The 16,969-nt window shown below is 36.5% G+C and overlaps 1 protein-coding gene across 2 annotated transcripts in view; it reads right to left on the reverse strand.

Annotated features, from left to right (window-relative positions):
• Window positions 1-16,969, reverse strand: part of DNAJC10 (DnaJ heat shock protein family (Hsp40) member C10) — a 44,066-nt gene that overhangs the window by 10,188 nt on the left and 16,909 nt on the right. For both annotated transcript variants that reach the window (XM_036254616.1, XM_036254617.1), the window contains exons 11-17: window positions 14,704-14,793; window positions 13,855-13,968; window positions 13,262-13,376; window positions 10,019-10,146; window positions 9,412-9,528; window positions 2,754-2,855; window positions 1,363-1,518 (exon numbers count right to left, since the gene is read on the reverse strand). In XM_036254616.1, the coding sequence (XP_036110509.1) occupies window positions 1,363-1,518; window positions 2,754-2,855; window positions 9,412-9,528; window positions 10,019-10,146; window positions 13,262-13,376; window positions 13,855-13,968; window positions 14,704-14,793 (822 nt within the window). The remainder of the gene's footprint in view (window positions 1-1,362; window positions 1,519-2,753; window positions 2,856-9,411; window positions 9,529-10,018; window positions 10,147-13,261; window positions 13,377-13,854; window positions 13,969-14,703; window positions 14,794-16,969) is intronic.

Consider the following 16,969-nt stretch of genomic DNA (forward strand, 5'->3'; position numbering starts at 1 on the left):
TGTCAGAATGGCCGCCATCAACAAATCATCAAACAACAAGTGCTAGCGAGGGTGTGGAGAAAAGGGGACTCTAGTACACTGCTGGTGGGAATGCAGATTGGTGCAGCCACTATGGAAAACAATATAGTGTTACCTCAAAAAATTAAAAATTGAACTTCCATTTGACCCAGTGATCCCACTTCTAGGAATATACCCTAAGAAGCCTGAAACACCAATGAGAAAGAATATATGTACCCCCATGTTTGTAGCAGCACTATTTACAATAGCTAAGATCTGGAAACAGCCCAAATGTCCATCAGTAGACGCATGGATAAAAAAAGCAGTGGTATATATACACAATGGAGTACTATGCAGCTGTAAGAAAAATCTCTTATCCTTTGAGACCTGGAAAGTATTATCCTAAGTAAAACAAGCCAAACAGAGAAAGACAAGTATCATATGATCTCACTTACTTGTGGAATATAATGAACATAACAGTCTGAGAAATGGGGTAGTCCCAGAGACATGGAAGTGGGTTACAGACTGACAATCCCCAGAAGAGGGGGTGGTGGGGGAGAGATAGACCACAGAACTTATATGCATGTGTGCATGAACAGTGGAAATGAACAACAAAGCTGGGTACAGTGTGGGGAGGGAGAGGATGGGGGGAATCAGTGAGGGAAAAAGGAGAAACATCTATAACAAAAATGAATTAATTAATAATAAAAAAAAAAATGAATAAACCAAAAACCAAAAAAAAAAAGAGAACATTTTATTTAAAATAAAAGCTAAAACATTCCTGGGGAAAAAAAATTTTTTTTTAATGAAAAAACACAGAATTGTATTATCTTGAATGTTAAGATAACAGAAATCACTGTAACTCTTAGGTTTGTTCATTTTTATCTTAAAAATAAATATAAAATAGTTGCTGAATTTCCCATCCCAGCATTTAAATAAATTCTTATTTTTCATGATTTATAGAACACTATGTCTATTTGTATGAAATTTAAAAAATCCAAATGTGTTGTAGATCAAAGCTATTTTTTTTTTTTTACTTTTAAGTCCTACAATATTTTGAAAAAATGTATGTTTGAGCTCTAAAAATTATAAAAGTAAATAATTTTATTAGAAAATGAAGGAGATCTTTGGGCTGACTTTGGCAGAAGTTTGATCAGTTATGTGCGGAGTGACACAAACAAGAGTAAATTATTCTATCCCATTCACATGCCAGGCAGAAACTGAGTTGAAATCTAAGTAGTATGATCAGAATTATTATTAAGTTATTATCTAGAGGTGGGTTTACTCATGGCAGTTTGAAAATAATTCTATTAAATACACATTCTTAGTAAATGTTAAGATTTAAAATAAACTATTTTACCATACCCGGGCCATCCTTTTCCATTCCGGCATTAAAACTTGACATGGATGACACCATGGAGAATAGAAATCAACCATCCAGACTTCATCATGTTTTCTTTGTTTAACTAGTTCATTGAAAGTGGTGGGTGACAGGGAAATCACTGAAGGATTCATAAGATCCTAAAGACAACACAGCTTACATTATAACAGATATAAGAAAAGAGTTGTTCATATATTCTTGGAAATTGTCAGTATCTATTAAGTAGAAAAATTTATTTTTGAATAATAAAAAAAATACGTAAATATACTTTAAAGAGAATCTATAGTAAATTATTTTAACAAGAAAGAAATAATTCCTAATTTATTTATTAAGTTTGGATTCTATCAGTCTTCTTACATCAAGGTATATTTTCCTATTTCTATGTATCACTAAGATAAACAGGCAACTTTACTTAAGATTATGAGTAGATGAGGCAAGATTTCCAAGAGCTGCCCAGATGTCTACATAAGCCATGTAGTTCTGTTCTGGAACCAACAATTGGTTAGGAAATAGTCCTTTAATTAATAATGGAAAGCCGACTAATCTATTTTCCTGACATTCTGACTGGAGATACTGCACAACCTCTCTACAGATCACTTGCTCCTAATGCTGTTTTAACAAAGCTTCAGTCTATCAGGACTGGGTAATATTAACAAAGACGTTAGCTTCACTGGGGGAAATAATCAAAACTACAACAACACAAAACCAAACACTTATTTTGGAGGAGGAAGGAGAGAAGACTAAGACAGAGAGTAAAATGTTCACTACATAAATAATAAGCTAAAATTTGTCATTCTTAGGAAGTCCCTGTTAACTATTCAGTCAATCAAGACTATCAGTGGGAAAAAGGAGATACTAAAGATACAGGGCACTTCTGTGCTACTAACACAGGCACGGCATAGCTGCCCAGGCCTGAGAGAGGCCCTCCATCGGGGTGGGTTAGACTGACCTTACCACCCTCACATTTCCCGGGTAATACTGAGCTTAGTCCTATCTCATCTATATGGGACCTGAAAGTAAGCTGTGGTGGTTCTATCTGAGAAAACATGAAGAGGGGGTGGAAAAGCTTTATGTGAAAGTATAATTTCATGCATTCAATAGTTGTGCCCACTAAGAACAAGGCACTGAGCTAGGTAATAAACAATACACAGATTTATGTAAGTATATAATAAAAGTAAGACAGTAGAATAATTTAAGAAATTCGTTTTCTTGTCAGAAAATGTTTTGGCATGAGAAGAATAAATCCTATTACTAAGCATAATTAAATATTTATACAATGTGTACACATACACAGAAGGATTTATAGCCACGAACTTAAAATAACATGTCGCCTCTATAATTTATAACACTATAGAATTAAATTAATTTAAAATACCTCTATGAACTCCAAGATCTGTTCGGCAGAGTGATGTCCTTCATATTCATGAACACTGGACTGGTTGAACACCACTGTTGTTGGATAAGCCTGAATGTTATACTGTTAAGAATGAGAAGACAAATTAAACATTATACATTTAACTTATTTGTTTCAAATTTATAATCAGCTTGCCTTTATTTAAGTAACAATAAGATTTAAAAAACCCATTGCTAAATTGCTGGTGACTGAAAAATTTTAGCCTGCACAAATTCTGCAAAGAAAATGAATTCACAGTTGTAGTGATAATACCTAACCCTTAGTTACAGTTAGTCCATTAGACATAAAATCCATAAGCATGAAACAGAAGTGGGCATGGGTAATTATGAGCTTGGTCCCTTAAGATGCATGAGGCTGTAAAGAGTAGACTAATCTCTAGCTTAAATCTTTTTTTTGAAACCATAACAGATATTCCAATTTGTCTAGAAGGAGAAGAAAACCAAGAAAATAGCAAGAATAAAGAAATACATTAATAATGAATGTAGACACAACCATACTTTAGGTTAAAGAATGATGAATCACACCCTAAGAATGTGGTCATTTTTTACTCTTTATATTCAAGATAGCTTTTCTGGTACAAAACACTACAACTTCCTCCTCAGAATTAACATGAACACTAGCTCAGGAAGCATTTCTTTAAACCTGAAATTTTTATTTATTCTTTTAAACGTTATAAAGAGATTTGTGGATTTGTTGTAGCTAAACCTTGCATCTTTAAAGTTGACAAGCACTTACTGGCAAATTGAAATCTTTGACTAGGATTCAAAAATAATTTTAGGAAAAACAATGTAAACATTTATCAAACTTGTAAAATGAGTGCACATTAGAACAACTCATTACATTATAACAAAACAATTAAACCTAATATGTAACAAGTGCTCACTGTGTGTCCAGTACCTTTTCAGCACTTAAGCATCTAGTTTCTAATCTGTTCCTCACAACAATTCTTTTCAGCAGCTAAAATTACTAAATCAACTTGATAGATGGGAAACTGAGGTTTTGTGAGGCTAAGTGACTTAGTCAAGATCCACCAAGAGTGAGTAGTGAATCCTGATGTGTTCCAGGTGAACTGATACCTTAGTTTTAAACCCTCACATTTCACTCAATTACCTATAACCTATATAATAGTTAAGATAAAAAGTAAAATAACTAGCCCTGCCTAGTTTGGCTCAGTGATTAGAATGTCAGCATGTGGACCAGAGTTGCAGGTTCGATTCTGGTCAAGGGCATGAACCACAGTTGTGGTTCAGTCCCCAGCCCTAGTTGGGGTCATGTGCGAGGCAACCAGTTGATGTGTTTCTCTCATACTTGTGTTTCTCTCTCTCTCTTCCTCCTTCCCTCCCACTATATCTGAAAATCAATGAAAAAATATCTTCGGGTGAGGATTAAAAAAAAAAAAAGGTAAAAAACTAAAGGAATTCAAATTAAGATAATTATTGTGTCTAATTAATTTTGTATCTTTGCTTAGCATCTTTTCCAGTCACACACAAGACATAAAACCAAAGGCCTTATTTATTTAATTTTAAATTTATTTTAAAGAGAGTTCAAACAAAATGAAAAAGAATAATCTGACTAATACCCACATATCCCTCCCCTATACTTAAGATTGATTAACTTTTTTTGCCACACTGGCAGATTGTTGAAGTTCTTTCTTGTTCTCATTTCCTTCCCTTCCTGACAGTAGAAGCAACCTGTAGTGTGTAAGCATTTAAGTTTTCTGTAATTTTTATCATATTCTTTATACTATCCTGCAACCTGCTTTTTTTCCATTGTATTTTTGAGATTTACCCATGCTGGTAAAGATAGATCTAGTTTTAAATGTCTGATAGTATTCCACTGTGTGACTAGATTATTTATCCATGCATGTGCTATTGTGAGATTTCTAAATTTTTGATAGATGCGAGGGTATAGGACTATTCTTGCAATCTGTACTTTCTTGATAACTAGCTTTACTCAAACATTTTTCACATTTATTGGATTTCCTCTTTCGCAAAATGTCTATAAATCTTTTTTCTTTTAAAAAAAAATTGACTTATAGTCTTTAAATATTCTGGACACTAAAGCTCTGTCAGTTATACGTGCTGCAAAAACATCCTTAGCCTGTTCTCTTAAGTTTTCAGTGTCTATTTGGCAATACTTATAACATTTAATGTAGTCAAATTCATTCATATTCACTGATTTTTACATTTAGTTTATTTTTGTGTGTGGAGTGAGAAATTATTCCTCACACAGATGCCATTAACATTTTTTAAAAATTCATCTTTATTGTTGAATGTATTACAGATGTTTCTCCCTTTTTTCCGCATTGACCCCTCCTCCCCATTCCCGCCCCCTCATGCCTTCCCCACACTATTGTTGGTGTCCATTGGTTATGCTTACATATATGCATACAAGTTCTTTGGTTTATCTCATCCCACCCTCCCTCCCCCTTTCCTTTTGAGGTTCATTAGTCTAACAACCAATTTGTACTTCTTAATTCCTTCATCTTTTTCACCCATCCCCTCAGCCCTCACCCATCTGGCAAGCAACAAAAAGTTCTCTGTACCTGTGAGTCTGTTTCTGTTCTGCTTGCTCATTTTGTTTGTAGATTCAATTATTGATAGATATGTATTAATTGCCATTTTATTGTTCATATTTTTGTTCTTCTTTGCCTTCAAGAAGACCCTTCAACATTTCATATAATACTGGTTTTGTGGTAATGAATTCCTTTAGCTTTCTCTTGTCTGGGAAACTCTTGATATGGCCATCGATTGTAAATGATAGCTTTGTAGGACAGAGTAATCTTGGTTGTAGGTCATTGCTTTTCATCACCTTGGATATCTCTTGCCACTCCTTTCTGGCCTGCAAAGTTTCTTTTGGGAAATCAGCTGACAGTCTTATGGGAGCTCCTTTGTAGGTAACAAACTGCTTTTCTCTAGCTGCTTTTAAGATTCTCTCTTTGTGTTTAACCTTTGGCATTTTGAAGATGATATGTGTCTTGGTGTGGACGTCTTTGGGTTCAACTTGTTTGGGACTCTCTGTGCTTCCTGGACTTGTATGTCTGTTTCCTTCATCAAATTAGGGAAGTTTTCTGTCATTATTTCAAATAGTTTTTCAATTTCTTGCTCTCTCTCTTCTTCAGGCACTCCTATGATGCAAATGTTGGCACGCTTCAAGTTGTCCCAGAGGCTCCTTACACTATCCTCATTTTTTTGGATTCTTTTTTCTTTTTACTGTTGTGGTTAGGTGTTTTCTGCTTCCTTATATTCCAAATCGATGGTTTCCTTCTTGGCTTTACCTACTCTACTATTGATTCCCTGTAAATTATTCTTTATTTCATTTAGTGCATCCTTAATTTCTGACTGGCCCTTTTTTATGTTGTTGATGTTCTAAGTTCCTCGGAGGTCTCCTTAAGTTCCTTGAAGGTCTCACTAAGTCCCTTGGATGTCTCACCAAGTTCCCTGAGCAACCTTATAATCTGTGTTCTGAACTCTGCATCTGTTAGATTGCTTATCTCCATTTTGTTTAGTTCTTTTCCTGGAGTTCTGTTCTTTTCTTTCATTTGGGACATGTTTCTTTGTCTCCTCATTTTGGCTGCTTCCCTGTGATTGTTTCTATGTATTAGGCAGAGTTGCTATGCCTCCTAGGCTTCGTAGGGTGACCTACTGTTGTAGGTGTCCTGTAGGATCCAGTGGCACAGTCTCCCTGATCACCCCAGCTAGGTCCTCACAGTACACCCCTCATGTGGACTGTACACCCTTCTCTTGTAATTGAGTATTGATTGCTGTTGGCACATCAATGGGAGGGGTTTACTCAGGCTGATCAGCTGCAAAGACTGGCTGTGCCCACTAGCCACTACCTTGGAGGATCAGCTGTGTAGGGGCCCACCACACAGAGCAAGACTTACTTCAGCAGGGTTCTGGTACTCACTAAGTCTGCTCATTGAGTGTGTCACTTGCGGAGGTGGTTGGGTGGTGGTGTTTCGATGTGGTCTGAAGCTGTCCACCAGGTGTGCTGGCTCTGGGGTAAGGTCAGCCACTGCCTGTACTCTATCCAGGGCCACCCAGCATAAGCTACAAAATGAACTGCAGATGGTTGCTTCTTGTGCTGGGCTTAAAGGTGCCCAGGAAAAACCAAGTTGTGAATCAAGGTTAGTTGCTTCTAGTGCCAGGCCTGGGGCCACTTAATGACAGGTATGGGGCTCACTGAGACTGGCCCCTCTCGAGGCCTGGCTCCACACCACTCTTGTGGGCCACTGGTTCACACAGGTCTGTCCAGAGCCCTGGCTCTGTACCGCTCTTGTGGGCCGCTGGGTCACACAGGTCCCTCTGGATCCCAGGCTTCCTACAGCTCTTGTGGGCCGCTGGATGGCACAGGTCCCTCTGGATCCCAGGCTTCCCACTGCTCTTGTGGGCTGCTGGGTCACACAGGCCCCTATGGGTCTCCGGCTTCCCAACACTCTTGTGGGCAGCTGTGTTGTATAGGCCCCGATGGAGCCCTAGGTCCCGCCGCTGGTGGCTGAGGAGGGCTGCTGCCCAGTGGGGTTTAGCTCCTGCTCAGCCTTTGCTGTAGTTTTTGGGGATGGTTCTCTGCTGGTGGTCTGTGCTTTTGTTGCCTGGGGATGGATGTCTGCTCCCCAGCCTCTGTTGCTGGGGTATATCTCAACTCTGATCAGGCTGATACTATGGGGGATGGTGCTGGGCTCCCAGCCATTTGCAGTTTCCACAACCGGCATCTTGACAGCTCCACTACTGTGCACTGGTCTGTGTTGACACAGGGCATCCACTGGTCTGATGGTGCCAGGTGCACTGGTGGGCTCAGGTCCCAGATGCTGCCTGAGAGATTTTAGGAAACTCTGAAGCAGGATCCAAGACAGGCCAATCCTATGGTAAAGCCTTTGGAAACAGCTTGGGTGGGGCAGGGCCTCAGGGAATCACCAGGGTGGGGCCAACGGTGTGAGCCAGGTTGCTGGAGCCCCAGATATGGTGGCTATCTGTCTGCCCTGTGGGGGAAGGGCTCAACAAAGGAACAATGGCCTCCACCAGCACGTCTGTCCAGGAGAAAGCTGCCCCTCCAGCCCTCGTCCGGAGGCCAAAGAGCTCAGTTCTTCCCTGTTCTCTGATGCCCCTCAAGCTGCCTCCCCTCGGAGCTCAGAGGGAGTGGGTCTGAGTTAGTCTGTGCGCAGGCCCTTTAAGAGGAACTGCTGGGGCTCCAGCAGCTGCAGCCTCCCTCTGCCTCAGTTCCCACTGGTCTTATAACCAGAAGTTATGGGGACTTCTCTTCCTGGCACTGGAACCCTGAGCTGGGTGCCTGGCGTGGGACGGAGACCCCTCACTCCTCAGGGAGGGCCTTCCCAGCGGAGGTCTCTCCTGATTTTTATCCACCACACATGGGTGTGGGACCAGCCCGTCTGTGCCTCCACCCCTCCTACCAGTCTCCATGTGGCAGCTTCTTTAATTTCGTAGTTGTAGGACTTCCACTCAGCTCTATTTCAGGTGGTTCTGAAAGATGGCTGTGTTGTAGTTTTGCTGTAATTTTGATGTGGTTGTGGGAGGAGGCGATACTGTGTGTACCTATACCATCTTGAACCACCTCAGATGCCATAAACATTTCATCCTATATTTACTTCATTTATCTTTTTAAAACATTTTAGTTTTTATGAATTCTCATTTAAAATGCATACAAAATCAGAGAACAATAGTCTCATGTACTCTCATGGCTATAACAATAATTCACTCATGGCTACTCTTAATTTATTTGTACCTCCTTCCACTCTACTCCTACCCCAAGATTATTTTAAAGCACATTCCAGATAATCGATCACTTCATTCATAAGTATCTCAGTATATTAAAAATATAAAGACTTTCTCCCAAATATAAGCACACTATCATTTTCATACCTAAAAAGGAACAATTCCTGAAAATTATTAGATATTCTGTCAGTGTTCAATTTTTCCCAATTTGCTCTTTATTTTTGCAGTTGGTTTAAATTGCATTCACATGAGGCCTAAACTTGCATTTGAATGGTATGTCTTATATGTCTTTAATCTTCTTCCTCTTTTAATAAAATTGTCCTATAAACTGGGTGTTTGTCCTATAAAGTCCTCTACATGCTAGAATTTGCAAATTGCATGCCCATGTTGTCACTTAACATATTCTTCTATACACTGATAAGGCCGAAGACTTGATTTATGTTTGATTTTTTTCCCAAGAATATTTTATAGGGTGCACTGTATACCTTCATCATGAGGTATAGAATTTCTAGTACTTCTTGGAAACAAAGAGTGAATTATTAATTAACCTCATATCTCATTTATCGTTTTAATTTCCTCCTATTAGCTATACTATTATAAGGAAAGCGAAAGAATAAAGCTTTAGGCTGCCAAAAGGTAATATTTAGTTAAAAAATATAAAGATCTTAATTAAAAACAAAACAAAACAAAACATATATTTTATCAAGTCAACTAGTTTCCTGAGTTTAATAAGACCATATCTATATTTAACCACATATATTTTCCATGTTTTAATCCATCATTTTATTAAAATTATTTATTTAAACGTCACTATTCTAAATGTAGAAGTACATTTGAAAAAGTTATTTTAATATTAACTAGAATACATTTTAAATACTTTGCCTTACCATGTTACAGAGTCCCTCATGAACTGTACAATCTAGTGTACCAAACTTAAGCTGACCATAAAGATGCTTTGATGCTTTTCGTAATTCTGGCAATAAAGCTCGACATGGTGGACACCACTACAAAAGAAAAAATATTCATAAGCACTAAGCCACATAAAATGAACACAAAAACCACACATTTTTGCAACAAGCAATATGCTAAGTAAGACAAACCACACTTAGCTGCACAACTTATGCTTGTACATACTTAACCCTTAGCCTAGCAGCGGTTCTCAACCTATGGGTCGTGACCCCTTTGGGGGTCGAACGATCCTTAAACAAGGGTCGCCTAAGACATAACAGTAGCAAAATACAGTCACGAAGTAGCAACAAAAATAATTTTATGGTTGGGGGTCAGCACAACATGAGGAACTGTATTAAAGAGTCGCGGCATTAGGAAGGTTGAGAACCACTGCCTTAGAGGGAAGTACATCAGTGCTCTTTTAGATGCACTATGTGGTAGTAGCCAAAACTATACCCATGGTTTATGGTTATCTAGAAAATGTCTTTTTTGCTGTAAGAAGAGAAAATCTGACAGTATTGAATTTTACAGATAAAAATAACTTACAGGGGCAAAAAAATCAACAAGCCATGGTTCTTTGTCATTGGCAGGAAAATTTTGAGGTCCAAGTGTGGTAACATGAGAATGAACACTTTCTTTGGCAAAGGCAAGTATGTCATATAGAATCTTCTTTCCTTTGAAATTGAGTGAGAGAAAAGTTAAAATCCACATTTTGCCTTTTACTTCAAAGCACTTCAAAGTTTTTATACTTAAACTATTAAAGAAAGGGAGATAAACTTACGAACAAATTGATTTCAGTGAGGTTTTCATGTTCTGTAAACTACATATACATAGGTTTATCTGCCAGGAGTACCCTTTCCTTTACTCTTCTGTTTCTGGGAGGACCCAGTTAAAACGTCAAGACCTCTTTGAAAATGTTTATTCATCCTCAGAGGCAGAATTTTAACATCCTTGCAGTGTTCTTTGAGTTCGTTACGCTTACCTGAGCTATTACTATGGCCTAACTCCTAAATCTGTTTCTTCAACCTAGACTTCTATTGTGAATTCAAAAACCTGTATTACCAACAAGGTAGTGGAAAAATTAATCTGGATGTCATATAAACATTTCAAACACAATACTATGTCCAAATTGATGTTATTTTCTCCCCAAACTTGCTTCTTCTCACTTTCCCTACCTTGGTAATGGCATAAGCATCTACCACTAGGTGCCTAAATAAAATTTCCAAGAGTGAGTGTTGCCTTCTTTCTTTGCCCTTGTATCATAACACCATCTATCCTATCTCTTGCCATCTTCAGTCCCAATTTAGGCTTCTGCCTAAATTCAGTTTGGCCTATTGCAATAACCAACCTGGTCTTTCTTAATCTATTTTCTACATTGCTACTACAAAAAAACCCATTAACCTAATCATGTTGTCTCCTTGCTTAATCTATTTCTTGGCTTGGCAAATAATAGCTTTCTCAAACAGCACATACTCCATTTTACCATGTGCCCTCTGACTTATTCACTTAACAGTCAAAAAAACAAAACATCGATGAGAGAGAACATCGACGGGCCGCCTCCCGCATGCCCCGATGGGAGCTGGGCCCACAACCGGGCATTGCCCTGACTGGGAATCCAACTGGCGACCTCTTAGTGCATGGGTTGATGGTCAACCATTGAGCCACACCGGCTGGGCCCATATGTTCTTTAAAGTAGAGATTATAAGTACAGTTCACATTTTCCCTCTCCCTTGTATAGTAACTGGCACATGCAGGTGCTCAATACCTATTTAAATGCAAAGAAGTAATACAAATTATGCTATAAAATTAGTGACAGCACACAAAAGAAAGTACTTGGGGATGCTTTAGGCTGTTTTAAAGGGTGATTTGGAGTTTGATAAATACAGGAGTGGGCAAAAGTATCACAGTTATTCTTATAGAAAATACAATAATTAACAAATAATAATAGAAGAATAAACTGTGTTTTGTGTACTCACAAGTGTAAACTTACTTTTGCCCATCCCTGTATTTTGAGGGGCAGGAGGGAATGATTACAATGCAGGAGGAAGAAAAAGTTTGTATGAAGGCACAGAGGAGTAAAAGGACCCACAAGTAGCTGGAGCTATGATTATTTGGAAGGGCACAGATGAAGTGAAAAGGCCAGCAGAGGCAGAGTGTGAATGTATTCTGTTAACTTAACAATGTTATACTGAACTGTTGCTAAACACCAGGCACCATTCTAGGTGCTGGAGAAAGTGGTGAGCAAGACAGATAGTGTCATTGCTCCTATGCTAAGGAAGCTTCATTTTAAAAGAAATCAGCAGTCAGGGCAGAAAAGTGAGATGTTCTAGATATTCCAGGGCAATAGACGCAAATAACACAAATAACCAGTTGTAAAGAAGAAGGCTACGAGATGGACAGCTGTATTGGACCTGAAATAAGGCAGCAAGCACAGAGATGAGTGGAATCCAAGAAACATTTCAGAGTTGAAAAAGAATAGAACTCCATTACTAAAACTGGGTCATTTCTAGCATGATAAGGAAGCAGCATTTAGTGAGCTGTAAGCGTAGGCTTTGGAGTCAGACATATTTGAATACAAAATCTACTTGACCAGTTACTGGTTGTTGTCATGGGCTAACAAGTTACTTAGCCTTACTGAGTTTCAGTTTTCTGGATTGTTGTGAAGATAAAAATTGAAATGTAAGATTATGCAAAGATACAAAGCCTTTAGAAAAACGTTTGCCCTGAAGAAGTACAGAATAAACAGTTGTTACTACTAGGATTACCTTGCCAAGAAAGCCTTTGTTCACACAGTTTCTGTGGCCTAAAGGAACTCACTTCTTATTCTGTATTTGCTTTGGGAAACTGAGCATTCAAACATCACCTCCTGACCTATACTGTTCAAGTCTCTTTATTTGGTTTTATTGATTTACACATAATGGCCATTACACTGTTTTACATATTTGCTTATACATCTCCTTCCTCTCACCTGCACTAGAAAATATTTGAAGCTTCTTGAGAACAAAGTCCGTGTCTTCCAACTTTGCATTCCTAACACCTAATACAGGGCTTGTCACATAACAGGTACAACATCAATATCTGTTATATACTCAACTGTGCAATAGTTAGTAGTTTGCTTGTTTTTTGCTACATTTCATCTTTTCAAGACAGGGACTACAATGTATCCCAAACTCCAGGATTGGACCTTTGCTTACATGAATGCAGAGCTGCAGTTCCAAACAAGCTGAAATGTAGAAATGTGATTACAAATTCAAGAAAGATAACAAAACAGTTAATGGAGATGCTTGGTAGTCCAGTGGAGGAAAAATGTGAAAGAATGACTGAAAATTACTCACAATGGCTGAGATGCTGCCTTTGGCAAACTGGGAAGAACACTGTAGGTGCTGCTTGTCAACAAGAACTTTAAATTCCTCCCTGGCCTAACCTGTCACCACAGTTCTTGCTAAAACACTGATCAAGAGTAAAGAGTATAAAATAGCTATATATAGTTAAAAATGTCTTTGCCCATAAGAAACACATTTACTACTAAATGAGGGCAAAATTTTATATGTCCATATAATATGAGGTAAAAAGTAAAATTAAAAATTAGTTATACCTTGTTTTATTGTGCTTTGCTTTATTGCACACTACAGCTATGTTTTTTACAAAACGAAGGCAAGACCCTCCACCAGCAAAAAAATCTCGACTTGCTTTATTGTGATGGTCTGGAACCAAACCTGTAATATCTCCAAGGTATGCCTGTACTATCTGAAAATGAGGTTAAATTTTTATCATTTTTTCCCTTCTTACCATGATGAATTTCATATTCTTTGGTTCCTTGTCCTTTAAATACTGCTAGACATGGCTGAAAGACATAGAGATTGCTACAGATGTCTGGTGCAGAGGAACAGTCAAACTTGCCAATCTAAATTAGAAAGAGAAGGTTCAATTTGAAAAAAATGAAATCTTATCCATCCAATTAAATATTTGCAAAGATAATCCCAAAATGACATTGCTCTACCAACACAGTTTCTAAACAGAAGTTAATGGGCTGTAAATATAAAAGATAGAAATAATTAATTTATATTTAACACTAAAACTCAATTTAGTAAAAGAAAAAGATTGCCTCCTAGAGAGTACAAAAGCCTGAGAAGAAATTTCCAAGATAATATAAAGTTGTTTAAGAAAGCCACTCTTCTAAAAATGGAGAGAATATTTATATAATTTTGGGGTGGGAGAGAAAGAAACCCTTTCCTGTGAGACCCCAGTAGCAGACAATAAAAAAAGTTGACATTTTTGTACATTGTGGAAGAAAACTAGTTATTTAAAATAAAACATAATTATGTATTAAATTAATAACAAAGCACACTAGCAGAAAGCTGGGAAGACTACGTTTTTCTTACTTGAATATGCTCATTTTTAAGTAGAGTCTTTAGTTTCTTCAACTCAGGATCATTTGAATTTCCATTTTTTCCAAAATGAAAAAATAAGAGCCATCGGTGATGAGCCAAACGATCCTTAAAAGAGATTTATAATGTTAAAAAGAAATTTTTAAGAGAGGAAATTCTAAGGATTCTTTCTTTTTTATTCTCTTGTATTTTTAATAATCCCATTTGTTATTTTAAAATAATGTTAGACATATTCATATTCTTATTTTGTAGTTTATTTGGAATAATTTATATAAATCAATTATATAAAAAAATTATAGATGAGTCACTACATTATAAAATGTTAAAGTAGACAACTGTATCTATGTGTGTGTGCGTGTGCATGTGTGTGTATGGTTTTAAACACATCTGGCTAAATGTTGAGAAGTAGGGGAATTCAGTTTTTTCAGATTTATCAAAATGTTTGGTAGGATTATAGATTTAGAAAGGTCTGGGATCAATAAGTAGAAAAAAATTGATTCTACTATAAATATTTCTAAAGATGCTTTGTAATTATCAGTGAATAATGTAAATAGTTCTGTAAGCAATATAAAGTTCCAAATTAGATCCAAAGTGGCTTTGTGACAAAAATCTTGCCTTTTCTGATACTCCTGAAGCTCTTTAGGACTGGTTAGATTTTACAAAACTACAGATCTTCCATATACCACCAGCTGCTCCAGCAATTAAAAGTTTAACCTAGAATTGACTGATATATAATCCTTTGAAACTGCTACTTTCTCTCTAGTGATGAATCAACCAAATGCTGACTTTAAAATATTAAGATTGAAATGTTCACAATATTATTTATTATTAAAAAAAAATTACCTCTAGTGTGTCTGCTGAAAGTAGTTCAAAATCTGGAAGATTATTCATTATTTCCAAATAGATTTCTTTAGCATCCAATGAATTAAGAAACTAGAATAAGAGAATCACATTGTAATCCTTTTAATGAATATCCATTTATTTTAGTGTCTTTGTTTTACTTTTGTTTCCATAGAAGAACTTTTAAGAAAAAAAGTCACAGAAGTTAAAACAGTTTTCATGCTATTTATTCTAAATGTTATCTTTTTCAAAAAGTATAATCATATTTCGGCAATTATTAAAAACTGTGTAACTGGGCTATTTCTTAAAACAAGTGATGGAAACCAAATTCCAGTATTAGGTGTTTTATTACCTGAAACTTTCTATTAACTGTTCTATAAATAATCCTTGCAATAACCTGGAGTGACTCTGAATCACGAGGAAGGACTTATATTATGTACAGTTCAGTTTTAATGTAAAGGTGTTTTATAGAATTGCCAACACTTTACACATTCTGTAAGATTTGATAAAACACTAGAATATTTGCCCTGGCCAGTGTGCTCAGTGGTTAGAGTGTTGGCCCTTGACTTTACACTTGGGTTGCTTGTTAGATCCACTGCGGACCTGGTTGGGGTGAGTGTGGGAGGCAACCAATTGATGTCTCTCTCTTCTTCCCTCTCTAAAAATCAATAGAAAAAATATCGTTGGGTGAGGAGTAACAAACAAACAAACAAAGAAAATACTAGAATATCTGATGATTCAAGACACTTCCATACTCCAACCAATAATTAATAGAAATTAATATAAGAACTTATAATTGGAAAATTACAATGGACCTTGTTTATTATAGAGGTTTTCAGAAATAATGTTCAAAAAACCAAATTACCTACGAATTTTACAGAATAAACTTTACTGATAAAGATCTTATTTTAAATATGTTTTAGATCTAGGTCTCTTATTTAAAACAAACAACTGAAGAAGGCACACCTCCATTCTAACACATGTCCTTTAGTTCTGTCTATATTTCATCCTCAGCATATTTTTCTTACAGAGCTCTCTGTTGGTCTAATTCTCAATGAAGCAGCTGCTACTACAAAGAGTGCAGCAATGGTTATATCAAGAGAATGTATTTTGGTTGACAAAACAGTTTAATATATATCTTTAATTACAATGTTTGATAATTCAAATATTACTTGAAAGATCTAAAATTCCATTAAAAATTTGTGGGAACTACCACTGTATTCACAGCTTGATACGAGAATAATCATATGGATAGAAACAATGGAAATAAGAACAGAAAACTCGGTTCTTCCCCTGAAAACTATCCATAAGCATAAATATTCTCAAAGCTCTATATGAAATATTTTCTGTTCCCAAAGCCTGAAGAGGCCAAAACAGAATTCTTTCATGCCTCCCAGAGCTCATTCACTTTAGCAACATTCATTATGAAGATTTCACTAAAAACACTCCTAGAGCAACTTATAAATATAAGTGATGAATCCACTAGAACCTCATTATAAACTTGTCTTAGTATAAAACTTGGTAGTTGTATCAATAAATGAATATTGTCCAGTCACTGAATTTCCCCTTCCAGACATATTTAGCTGGCATAGTGGCTTACATTTTTTTAAACTTGAAGGAGGGACAAAGACTTTATCACTCCTGGTTATTACATTTCCAGTATCACTCATTTATGTTTCCTAAGATTGCATCTGAGCTTGCAGTTTATTTAAAAAAGCCCAAAGATCTCACTAAAGTATGAGGTTGTATGTTACTAAAGGTAAGACCCTATATTAACTATTGGCTAGGGCACAGGCAAACCTCATGAACTGATGGCACAGGGTAAACAAACACAACTTTCTGTAGAGCAATCTGGCAATATCATTTGAATTTAACGTTGCCGCAGTTATCTCATTCTAAACAGATAACTGAATGAAAAACAAAACAAGATTGTTCATTACACTGCTTATAATCCTAAAAAGTAGAAACAACTTAAATATCTATTAAGATAGGATTGATTAAACTATGTAAACTAAGAATGACACCTTTAGTCAAAGAATTACTGTCCAGGGATTGTTGGTAACTATTATATATATAAGGGGTTGGCAAAAATAGACTTACTGTTATAATACAAATAATACAATGATTAATAAATAATACAATAAGCTCTTTTGCATGCTCACAACTGTAAACCTGTGCACGTGTATATATATATATATTTTTTACAATATATATATATTATTTATGAAATATATATGTATTTCATCAACCGAGATGGGGAAAACTATAG

The sequence above is a fragment of the Molossus molossus genome, unplaced genomic scaffold (genome assembly GCF_014108415.1).
Source record: "Molossus molossus isolate mMolMol1 unplaced genomic scaffold, mMolMol1.p scaffold_m16_p_11, whole genome shotgun sequence".
Classification (NCBI taxonomy): Eukaryota; Metazoa; Chordata; class Mammalia; order Chiroptera; family Molossidae; genus Molossus; species Molossus molossus.